General features: G+C 30.5%; 1 protein-coding gene across 5 annotated transcripts in view; it reads left to right on the top strand.

Annotated features, from left to right (window-relative positions):
• Nucleotides 1-12,484, top strand: part of Cnksr2 (connector enhancer of kinase suppressor of Ras 2) — a 275,785-nt gene that overhangs the window by 147,333 nt on the left and 115,968 nt on the right. For 3 of the 5 annotated variants that reach the window (XM_047535710.1, XM_047535709.1, XM_047535713.1), the window contains exon 9: nt 2,964-3,110. The exons of the other annotated variants lie outside the window; for them this stretch is intronic. In XM_047535710.1, coding sequence (XP_047391666.1) covers nt 2,964-3,110 — 147 coding nt within the window. The remainder of the gene's footprint in view (nt 1-2,963; nt 3,111-12,484) is intronic. 5 annotated transcript variants of the gene reach the window in all.

Genomic DNA, 12,484 nt, shown 5'->3' with positions numbered 1-12,484 from the left:
TCAACCTATCTGATTAATATATTTGTATTTGATTTTGCTAATCATCTAAAAATAGCATGAACGAAGTAGATTTCATTTCCCCATCACCACCTTTTACTGTTTTAAATATTATTCTGTGGTTCTGTGGAAATTTTCCATCTATCATAAGCAATCCCAATTAGTTAATTCATAAAGTTCATGTTCTTCTAATTGAAAATATCATTCATAAATAAATTCATGTATTTTGCTGTTTTTATTGTTTATAAAAATAACTCATGTTTATTGCTAAATTTCAAGAAATAGAAGTGTAAAAATGAAAGAACATATCACAATTCTCACTTCCTTTTTAAAATATTTTTAGTTGTAGATGGACACAATACCTTCATTTTATTCATTTCTTTTTATGTGGTACTGAGGATTGAACCCAGTGCCTCACGTGCTAGGCAAGCACTCTACCACTGAGCTACAACCCCAGCCCTTCACTTCCTTTTAATGTAACCACCATTAATGGTGTTGTGTATCTTCTGGACTTCCATAGCTACATACATTTTTTAACAAAAGTAGAATTGAATAACATTTGCTATTTTGGAACTTACTTTGCTCCATACAATTTTAATATCCCTTACTGGTAGACATTTATATGATATTCAACTTTTGGTTGGTTTAAACCATTCTGTGACATATACATTACACATTTCTCTTTGTGCTTTTCTATAGTCATCTATCTCCTTGTGGTACAGGAAGTAGAATTTGCGAGCCAAAGTTATTTACTAAATATGATCCTTGATATATGTTTCCTTGCTTTTGTTTAAAACATTCTTAATGTTATGTCATGATAATACAAAGACTAACTTAAAAGTAGTAAAATTATATACACAATTAAATAATATTCAGCTGTAAAATTAAAACCCATCCAAGTTAACACTCACCAAAAATGATTCCACTTTTTCATGAAAAAACAATTTAATTTTTAAATTATTACTGCAAAAAAGCATATAGAAGGTGTGAAAGAACAGGAAGAATCAAATTGCTCTGAACATTTTACAAGATAACACTATATAGCCTTAAAAACCTTGACTTAAGTCAGCAATGATCAAATTACAGCATAAAATGGAAAGAAATTGCTTAGTAGAAATCAAGGTGTAATTCATTGTTGAGAACAGATATGCTGAAAGAAAGATATGGCTATCACATATGGGGTTTAGTATAGTCAGCAATTATTTGAATACATAAATTCATTCAACTTATTAATGGTTATCATTAATAGTTCTTCCTAAACTCTTTGTATAAACATGTTTTCTCCCTCCAAACATAACTCAAAATTTTCTCTTCTTTTGGCAAACAAAATGATCACTGATTCAGATTAATTTTTCTTTCATAATTAGTTAGTAAAAATGGTTGTACGGATACTACTTAGCTATTAGAGGGATGAGAATCTGTATATACCTTTGGACATATAACAGTCCCCACTTATATATAACAAGAGGCATTCAACCAGTTCTGTAACTGTATTTGATCTGCATTAATGTGTTTTTTAACTGGCAGCCTCTTACTCATCTTGGCCGTGTATCATAATGATCATTTTGATTCATATCTGAGACCCCTGAGGTTTTAAGAATTATAACATCTTGCTTCTTTTTTCCTGACTCCTTCTCTTCATCATCACTCAGTTCTGCTGTAGTTGAGGTTATAGTTTACCTGAATGCTTATTAAATATACTCATGTCTGTTGTTATACTACAGAGACTGCATTCCAGATTACTTCTTTATAGTGTGTAGGGGATCTTTGCTTTTTTTGGTGAAAGTACTCATTCTTTCTAGCTTAAGTAAGATCTTCCAGGCAAAACCATGATGAATACCAGACAAAAGACATGCATTCTCTTTCACTTGGGTGCCTTCAAAAACTAGATCACTGTTTATACTATTTGCTAAATTGTTTGCAATCCAGGATAAATTTTGACCCAGTGTAATTGTATAATAACACATCCTGGAATATTATAACACCTTAGATTTGGAACAAAAGGTTCTTCTCTGTTTTAAATGTGAAGTGTATTTTTGAAAAAGCAAACATTGGAATAATAGATATTTTAATGTATTTCCTTAAAGCATAGTTCTAGAATTTCAGTTACCCGATACTGTAATACCAGTCTGTTTTAAAAGCATACTAACCAAAAGTATTCTTTGTTTAGAATTTTAAAAGAATGATGAGTGAAGTAATTTAACATGAATAACCATGGAGCCAGGTTTCAAGACATTTATTCAGTATTTGACTTAATTATGTAATGTGTTTTAAGGTGATATTCAAATAGAATGGCTTCATTAAATTTGGCACACCATATTTTAAGTTTATAGGGTTGTTTGAAACACATTTCCAGTAGCTACTTCATTGGAGTAGCATTACCTTGTCATTTATTATCCTATAATAGCACGGTAAAAGGTTCATTTATTGATGCTGTCATCCTTGCATCAGAATGTTGCCTTTGTGTGTCAGTACTAGCTATTGGTAGTATAATGTCAGTCTATTTTAGAGATACTTGTAACCACATATCTCTAAAAGATGGTGATGAGAAAGCATGTGGTGTAGTTTGTAAGCTCAGAACATTGCCAAATCCTTGTTTTCGGGCATGTGAACTTTCAAATTGTACTTGTGAACAGAGCTTGGATCTAGACCTAGCAGCTAAGCAGCATTAATGGTGACATAATTTCTTTAAATTCTAAATTACTCCAATGATAGGATATAGTTTTACTCTCTGCTTTAACATCGTAAATGTCCATTATTTTGTCTCATAATTATATGGACTCTAACACAGTAACATGGTTAATAAATTCAAAGATAAAATTTTTCTTGAGTATATATCTCCTGAAATTTGATAGGATGATACACCAATTATGTGATTTTTTTTACTAATCTTATTAAAGGGGGAGAACATTAAATCTTTGAATACTGTACCTCAATTTTATTGTAATGATTTTGCTGGTTACCAGGTGGGGTGGCAGTTGAAAAATTTGGTGAATGCACTACGAGAGGACCCGAGTGGTGTTATCTTAACTTTGAAAAAGCGACCTCAGAGCATGCTTACCTCAGCACCAGCTTTACTGAAAAATATGAGATGGAAGCCCCTTGCTCTGCAGGTAATGAAGCTTAATCATAAGTCATACACCATCATTTTAGCCATAGATTATCTCAGTAATGCTTCTTTATTGTGCCTCATCTCAGCAGCATATGGATTTAATCTTGTATGCTTTTGAAAATTTGTTTGTGAAATGATCTCTTCACAGCTTATCCTAATAGGCTTAATCATGATGAAATCTGAGAAAGTAACTAAAACCCAATTGATAAAGAACTCTGCCTCAATTTATAAACACTTCAAGCATAATTCCAAAAAGCCACAAATATATCATGCCAAAATATGGAGATAAACGAAAGAGATTTCAGTTTTGTGATATAGTCTTCTATTATATAGCTTATAGCTGCATATACTTCTGGAAGAAGCTAGATGATACTATCTAAAATTCTTTTAAATTAGGTTATAAGATAGTAATAATAATTTATGGACAGAAGGAAGATAAGTTTTAAATTAGTAATTAAAATCTACCTACTCTGTTCCTCCTGTTTTTCACTTTTCTACCCTGTAGAATAGCCAAAATAGGGAAATTGTCACATAAGAATTTTTGCATTTTACTCAGCATGAAACATCACCCTAAAATATTATGCTGAATGTTGACAAATTATATTGAGTTATCTATAAAGTTATAAAAATATTCTAACTGGCAAAAGGCAGTGAAGTAATACATTTTCTTCAATTCACTCAGAATATAATCTTTAAATATATCATAGAAATTTTTTTCTTTTGCAAAACCTGCATTTTAAAATAGGAGACTATTACCTTTTTTAGAAGTCTAATTTTTTAAAAATGTCCATTGTTCAGATTAAAAAGAAATGCAGTATATGGAAATGCATCATTGTCACTGGTATACAAATTGTTGTTAAGCTTGATATTATTACCTTTTACCATTCATAGTTATTTTCCCTAATTATCTATTATATATGACTGGCCTTTTGGATTATGATGATTTTTTATCATCTAAAACTTTAGTTCTTGTTAGCCTAAAAATTATCATTATACTTAAATCATATAAAAACACATAAAATGTTCCAACATTAAGATCTTTAAATTTTTAATGTGAATCTATTTTTCAAATGAATAAATTTAAACTTTATTGATATGTCCAAATGCATTTGACCTACAGTATTCATTTATTATTAAATCTATTTGATGATCATTAAAGTTCAGAGGCCAGTGCTTGCCTCATTAAGTCATAGATAAGCAGATAAGACTCCCATCACATCGTTTTTCTCCTTACTGCATTTCAAATTTCTTTGTTGTTCCACTCTGGAGTTTCTATTGAAATGTCTTCCCCAAGATCCTTCTTTAAAGTCTGAAGAGGTGGGAACCCTGAAGAAGAGGCCCATACTTTCAGCCATTAGGCATTCTTCTCTGCATATGTCCACTTAAACTTAACAACTCTTCTCTAGTCCCTCATAAAGTACTTGAACACCCAAAAGACCTTGGTTTCTTGCTGGTCCATGTATTCTGTTTGAGGAAATGTATCTAGCCAATAAATTGATAATTTGTTTCCCTGTTGGATTCTTTTCCATAAATGCAAACTGGAGAGTTAAGGTAATAGCTGTATCCAGTTAAGAATAACTTTTACATAAAATGCTAAAATAATTGAAACACCAATATTTTGTTACACATACATTTAGTATATGTATTCAAAGCTAGAGAACAAAGAATATAGTTTTAAAAACTATCTCACATCATTCCTTATCCATAATTTTAATAGATTTTTAAAGTATTGTTTTTAAGTCCATTTCTAAATACCAAGAATTTTGCCTTCTCAGATTACTAATTGTATTTATTCCTCATTGCTTATTCAGTTATGCTGAGTGTTTGTAAATGTTTTTTTTTCAGAATGCAAAAATCTGAAAAAAGGAAACCAAGATTTACATAAGTGTTTATATATTTATCAACATTTTTGTAAATTCATTATTTCAACTGAATTTGGTTTACCTAAACTGTGTTGGCAAAGGTCAACCATCTGTATGTAAGCCATGCTATTAGGGAGAAAAAACTGCTTTTAACATCTTTGAAAATTGCTTCAGTGCTTTACTTTTTAACAGAGTAGAAGAAAGAATATCAGTCTTAACTCAATACTTCCAGTTGGTGCTAAAACAGGGTCTTAGGAGTAAGGGTAATGGACTAGTTCTTTTAATATACCATCATGCCATCTCCACCAGACATTCCTGCATCCTGTTTTGAGGACATGAAATTGTACCATTATAGAATTCTTTATCTTAAGGTTTTAACATACGCTAAAATGCAGACACCTGGAAGCATAATGGAAATTATCTGGTCAGAAATTACATAGAATATAAATTCTGATACAACCAAAAATGGAAAAAAATATGAGAGTACCAGGATCTCAAGTTTGAAGTTGGACTGTCTCCAAAGGGTGAGAAGTCACAGAAATAATGGGATATGAAGGTTCTGCAGGAAGTTGTAAATTTTTTTAATGCTATGCCTGAGGTCATGTTTTCTTCCTAGTGCCTAAGGAACAACCTCAGATATGAAGCATAGTGCTAAATGTAGTACTAATCCTCTGTGTAGATACAAGTGCCATTCTTATTGTGTTCTTGCTTCTGGTATATATATAAATAAGTTGGAGACCAAATACCCATTAATTCATCTGAATATAAATCTTCAGCATTCAACCTTAAAGAACTGTACATTAGATTATTTCTTTCTTCATAGGGGTATTGGTATTCTACTAGGAATTGTTTAAATTGGAGGCTACTAAAATCTGTGACATTTATTTAACTATGTCTTTTTCTTAGACTATACCAGTCTTAATAGATATTAGCATTTTCAGACAAAATGTAGCAGAATGCATGTAGTATGGATGTAGACTCAGTACATGCATCTTTTCTTAAAACAACTTTATCCTAACATATAAATAATGATTTTAAATTATTAAGGAAAATTGTTATCTATACAAATAAAACAGTCTTAGCTATTATAAAGTAGTTTTAATAAAAGTAGTTGTATTTCTAAAATGTTTAAAAAGATAGTGACTTCCAATATTAATTAACTACAATGATGAATTTTGATTTGAATCTTCTTTTGATACTTATTGATGAAATTATAGTCAAATAAACAAAAGCATACAATTCAACTTCATGCTCACAGAGCAATTTCATCAGTATTTCATCAAATTTCATAAATTTTTCAGAATTTCAGAATTTTTCAGAACTTCATCAAAATTTCATAAATTTTGGCAACTCTTGATAAATTTCTGATTTCTCAAACATATGTAATAGAACTGAAGGACTTAAAGATCCCTTTATTAAATACTACAAGTAGCTTTAATTATATATGAAAGTTTTAATTCTGTTGTCATTTGCATACATTGGTAAATGGCAGAGATATCTTACTTGCGATAGAGTCTTTATTCTAAGAAGCAAGGAATTCCTTGCATTCTGGGAACTATTTCTCAAACTTAATGGCACCCTCTACTAATTTCCTGGATTTGGGTAAGCATGGTGATTGTTTATGGTCAAGTCCTAATTTGATGAAAAAAAAATCCCAGGGAACTCTGAATAAACCTCAAGGTATATTGGATGTTTTAAATTAGTATACATAGGCCATGAGCATGCATGGATAGTGTCATTTTCTTTTTTATAAGAGGTATGTGGAAGTATCATCTAGACACTGCAAGTTCCTTGAAATCATCACTGAGAATCAATGATTTTTTTTTTAATTTAATAACCCAGTTTTTGAGAAGAGAATGCATCTCGTAAATGGTCATTAAAATCAATGCTGGAATTCGACAAACTGATTTAGTTATTGTTCAAAACATTTTTATATAAAATAACATAAGCTGTATGATTAGAATTATTTTCTTAAACTGTATTCTAATCCATAAATTTCTTATGTTGTTGCCAGTTACTTGTGTGACTTCGTGCTTTTCTATTTAAGTTGTATTGTTTAGCATTACCTCAATGCCATTTTTACAGGATATTTAAACACCTTTGAGTAAAAACAGAAATAGAAAATAGTCCTAACATTATACTTTGTCTGTCAACTGGAGTAACAATTGGAGAATGCTGATGACATTAGATTTCAACTACATATAGATAAGAATGGTTAAACTTATTCCATAAAAGTCAAAACCCAAAGGTAGCAATAAAGTTTACTTCAATAACTAAGTTATGGTTTGGTGTGACTGAAAAAAAATTAGTGACAGAAAGTTTATATGTTTCTGAAAATTTTATTTTAATGGCTTGTTTTGAAGAGGAGAAAAACTACTATTAGATATGACAATAAAGAAAAAATTCATTTAAAAAAATGTAATTGTGCTGACTGGAAGGCAATAACAGTTGTATGCTTTACATGTTCAAATTAGCAAATAGCTGCAAGCAACTGTCACATCAAATTTTAACTCACCCAATGTTTAAGCAAATCAATTAAAGAATTCTCAGTCACATTTGTGTTTTTGAGCCAAATGCTTTTACAGTGTTAGCACCTACAAATAATAACCTATAATGCAAACATTATCCATTCTTTCATTAATATCCCAAAAATGATGTTTACTGTAATTTGAAAGATGAAACAATTATGTCCATAAAATTGGAAGCACATAATTAATATGCTAATGTTAGACTCAATACAGTGTGCAAAAGTTGATTCAGTGAAAAAAGACATTTTTTACTGTGATTCTAAAGTCTATATTAGTTATATATCATGTTACTGCATACATATTTTTATGCTCATATATCTGTAAGTTTAATCTAAGCAAAAAGTGATTTCCTGATTAAATCCACGGTCAGAAAAAACATGTTTTCTTTGTTATAGAAAAGAAAATCACATATTTACAAAAGAAGACTCAAACCTTTTGTATTTATAAACTTGAATTCTAAAAGAAGCTGTGAAATAACTGAGAGTGGGAGAATGTTGAATATATGCATTTCCCTTGCTTAAGTTCCAAATAATTTATTACTTAAGAAAAACCTTGACCAGGAAAAACTCTACTGGGTAATTTTCCAGATTAGATCTAACATTCTTTATATGATCAAGAAACTTACAAGTTTGTACACAAATTCTTGCCTCCCCAAAATCCAGAATACATTTTCTCTTAACATTTGTTTAGATAATTAAGGAAAGAGTTGTTAATATAAAACAATATTCTGATACTAGTATTTGGGAATTACAACATGTCTGAACTGAATGAGGGCTTGTATGAAAGTTCTGTTTTAGAATATTGGGGTATTGTGATCCACTAGAGTTTGTGCTTGTTCCCAAGAGTGAATAAAATAAATGGCCAGGTTTATATTTGATGTAATACTTTGTATTTCAGTGGGTATCCCCACTCCCAGAAGGCAAAAGCAAACTCTGTGTGGTCTTGGCCTTAGTGAATTTTAAAGCTAACTACGTAACAGTGTTTTAATCATTAATGTTGGGTTCATTCTTTATGTTGTTGGTTTCATTTGAGACTTTTATGTTCTTACTATACAGAGGGACAACTAAATTAATGTATGCTTGCCAAGAGATGTTACAATGTAAATATTGGAGTAAAACCTCAACATCAAATATAGTTTCTTATATATAGTTTTTAAGATCATAGAAGTTTCAGAGGTACAGCAATCCCTCTCAATTATCTTAGATATGTTAGAATTGGGAGGCACAAAGATAAGACCTGAGCCATCAGAGGATTTAAAGTGAGATTTCATTGATTCCTTATAAAACCTCAAAGTTTAATTTTTGCAACAATCACAATGTTTAAACTGGATGAATAGGATATTATTGCTAAAGTTTTCACTTATGATTCAGAGGTAGATTTGTGCCATACCATGTTCTAAGATACAAATTTAAAGTGTTTACATAGTTTAAGTTGATATTATGAAAATGTGTGTTACCTAGAAGATCTCTGAGTCCTATTGACAGCAGTAAGTTATCATTAATTGACCTAAGATTATAAATATATGTTTGAAGATGATTATGCATGTGATCATATTACTTAGAATTTGGACATTTGTAGAGATAAATGTCAGTGTCCCCCAAAATCTATCAGACTTGTGTCATAACAACACATATGCAAATGTGTCTTCCCTCTTGAAACCTCACTGAATATGTGCAAAGAGAGCTTTATGTCCACAAGGATCATTTAGAAATGCCAAAAAAATTATATGATCAAGGCCTCCCAGGAAATAAGCCACTTCGGATAAGATTCATAAAGGATCTACATGATACTTGATTGCCATAGTGGATCAGGCTATACTGAAGCTTCATGCTTACTTGAATAATGAGATGCAATCCTAAAGTAATACCCTTGTACTTTATACATAAATGTTGGTAGTTCATAATTCTCTCCTCATACAGATTTTAACAATATAAGGTCAAAATGGTAAAAGAAAAAAATATTAGCCTTTATTACTGTTTTATTCTTAATTTGGAAATCCTTTATAGTACAATGGTTACTGTTTTTCCTATGTTATGGACAAATGATCAAAAGTAAATGCTACTAGGATAAGAGAAGTGGTCTTTTTACATTATTATATTCTTATTTAGAGTTTTTAATTTAAGGAATATGCTCATTAAATTGCTAAGAGAACTCCATTTGTTATTTTCTGTGAATTTTCACATGAATGGTTATTGGTGGTAGGTGTGTTTTTAATGCTGCTTGTTATAAATAAGAATTTCTCACTGGTAATTTCAGCTAATTGCATCATTCATTCTGTGCTTCAGTTTTACCTGTCTTTCTAAATTTCTTTAATGCCTTTTTCAATATTTAGTCATTGAATTTGGCACTATTTCTTGTCCACCATTAAAATTTTTAAGATATTATTATCTTAAATCTTCTCAGACTTCTTTTGAGTTAAGAAGCTATTTTCATTTTCTCATGAAGCTTCTAATTAAATACTTTATTTTTCCCTTGCCTAATGTCCAAGTTGGTTTTTTTAATGTAATTCTTAGCCAGGCATAGTGGTACACACCTGTAATCCCAGTGGCTTAGGAGGCTAAGGCAGAAGGATTGCAAGTTCAAGGCCAGTCTCAGCAACTTAGCAAGGCCCTAAGCAACTTAGTGAGACCCTGTCTCAAAATAAAAAATAAAATATAAAAAGGACTGAGGATGTATATCAGTGGTTAAGCACCTCTGGTTCCATTCCCTGGTATTAAAAATGTTATTCTAAAAAAGAATGATGACTTTCTCACCTTTATTAGCTTGACAATAACAGTGCAATAAGTAGACAGATATACTGAATATATTGAATATTTACTATGAACTTCACTTGGTATATGAAGCATATATAAAAGCCAGATTATATATCCACATAATAAACTAGTTGAAGTATTTTCTATGATTTACCAGTCAATAAACTATGTAGCCAGTTGAGTTAAACAACAGGATTGACTAATTCTTTTTTCCTCTTTAAAAACAAGTTGTTTTTTCAACAAGTTTCATTAATTGAACCAGCTTCACATAATCAAATCTTTTATCTATTCAAATGCTTTAAAATATTTTTTCCTCTCTGCATTTGTCAATTTAGGTAATCATTTTAACTGATGACATTAGTGGCAACTCCTTGCTCAAAATAGATACCTTGAGAAAAGGAATTTGAAGCTAGTTGACATGGCTAAAAATGAAATTTTCTAGAAAGGAAAAGATACAAGTACCAGAGGTCGACCATCCTGGTAATAGCCCAGGCAAAATATATTTTCTTAGTTTTTATTTCATACTTAAGGAATATGTTCAATATACTTGTAACCATTTACTACTACTCCTTTTTTCCTTATTGTTTAGGGAGAAACTAATAGGTGCTACCAAGAAAAGTAACATACAGTTCTATAGATGGTGGAAGTAAAGGAGAGAAATCCTCAAACTAGAAAAAGTGACACTGAAATTGTAGAAAAACATAAAAGGTTATTTTTAAAAGCTTATGCTTTAAAATTTGGTGTTCACTTGTAACATTAAGGTATTTTAAAGTATGAGATCTATTGAAGCATTTAAAAAGCATGCTGAGTATTAGCTTTTCTGTCAATGCACCACTTTAAAATTATTGGAAAATAATATACTGTGTAATAAAGTTTTTCTTTACTGCATTTCTATTATGATGAAATTTTAATCAAACTTATTATTTAGTGTCATCTGTATTTAGAACCAAGATACTCTGAGAGGAAAACAACTATAAACAGTCACATAACAGTGACTATAGATTACATAGATACAGGTATATATCACTGAACATGTTATTCAAAGATCTGTTGTAGAGGCTTGCAACATAACCTCAAAATAATGCAGTTGTTTCTTCAGGCTTCATGGTGTTCATCTGTACAAGTGACTCCTCTGATTACCTATATAATCTTAAGATTTCCTGTTGCCAAAAATTTTGCTCCTAAAGTACAGGCATAGCTTACCTGGACACTGTTTCAAAAATCAGTATTGTTTACCATAGGAGTCTTTACTGTATACTTTCATAATATCTTAAAATTCTTCGATTAGTATGTAAAGCTTCTAATTTTAATATCATATGAGATGGAATATTGTAAATCACCAAAATACACTATTATTCCTTTCTCCATTTCTTTTTCTTTAATTTCTATTTCACATAGATTAAAACTTAACCATCATTTTGGCAGGATGTGTGATTTGCAAGCTGTTAAGGTGAGCTGTGTAACAAGGAACATCAAAATCATGAACTGAGTCTTAAACTATGTAGCCTACCCCAATGACATGCATTGTACTTTCCACTGTATTTACCCTTGGCTTTCTGAACAAATTTTGTTTATCTGTTCAAAAGTATTGTTACAATATAAAATAGTTGTACTATGCCATTATTTGAGTGTCCAAACAATGCGTGTTAAATAATAGAACTGTGGGTCTATAGACATACTAACAGCGTTTTCATACTGGCTAAAATGGCAACATCTTGTTATGTGGAGATGCAGTTCATTTTGTGATCATTACTTTGGTATTTGAGATTGCACAAAAATTCTTATTTTTAATGCTAATTGTATGTGTAGTTAATCAGTAAGATCTGTAAGACAAACATAAAAAATTGTGAATTTTTGTTTTACTTTAGGATAATTTCTTGAACCACTAGTTTATTTAGAAATGCTGTGAAGCTTGGAATTGGGAGTGCTCTTAATGCATTCTGATATACAGCTTAATTCAATATATACAGTTTCTTAACATAAAAAGAAACAACCTCCTATTCAATGCATACATACAAACATGAAATCAAGATCTATCAATATGCAACTTAAGATTATTTAAAATGATAGATAAATGTGTGTGCCTGTGAAAGGTGAAATGATTGTGTCACATTAATAACCATACTTTTGAAGATGTACCATAAAATGAGTTGGAGGAGACGGCTAACTATGTTTATATTGACAGAAAAAAAGTACACTTTCCTGGAAAATGCTGTCTCATATTGGTCTTTT

Source organism: Sciurus carolinensis, chromosome X (assembly GCF_902686445.1).
Source record: "Sciurus carolinensis chromosome X, mSciCar1.2, whole genome shotgun sequence".
In the NCBI taxonomy this organism is placed as follows: Eukaryota; Metazoa; Chordata; class Mammalia; order Rodentia; family Sciuridae; genus Sciurus; species Sciurus carolinensis.
The sequence above is the reverse complement of the archived record's forward strand: the minus strand, read 5'-3'. Positions and strand labels throughout refer to the sequence as shown.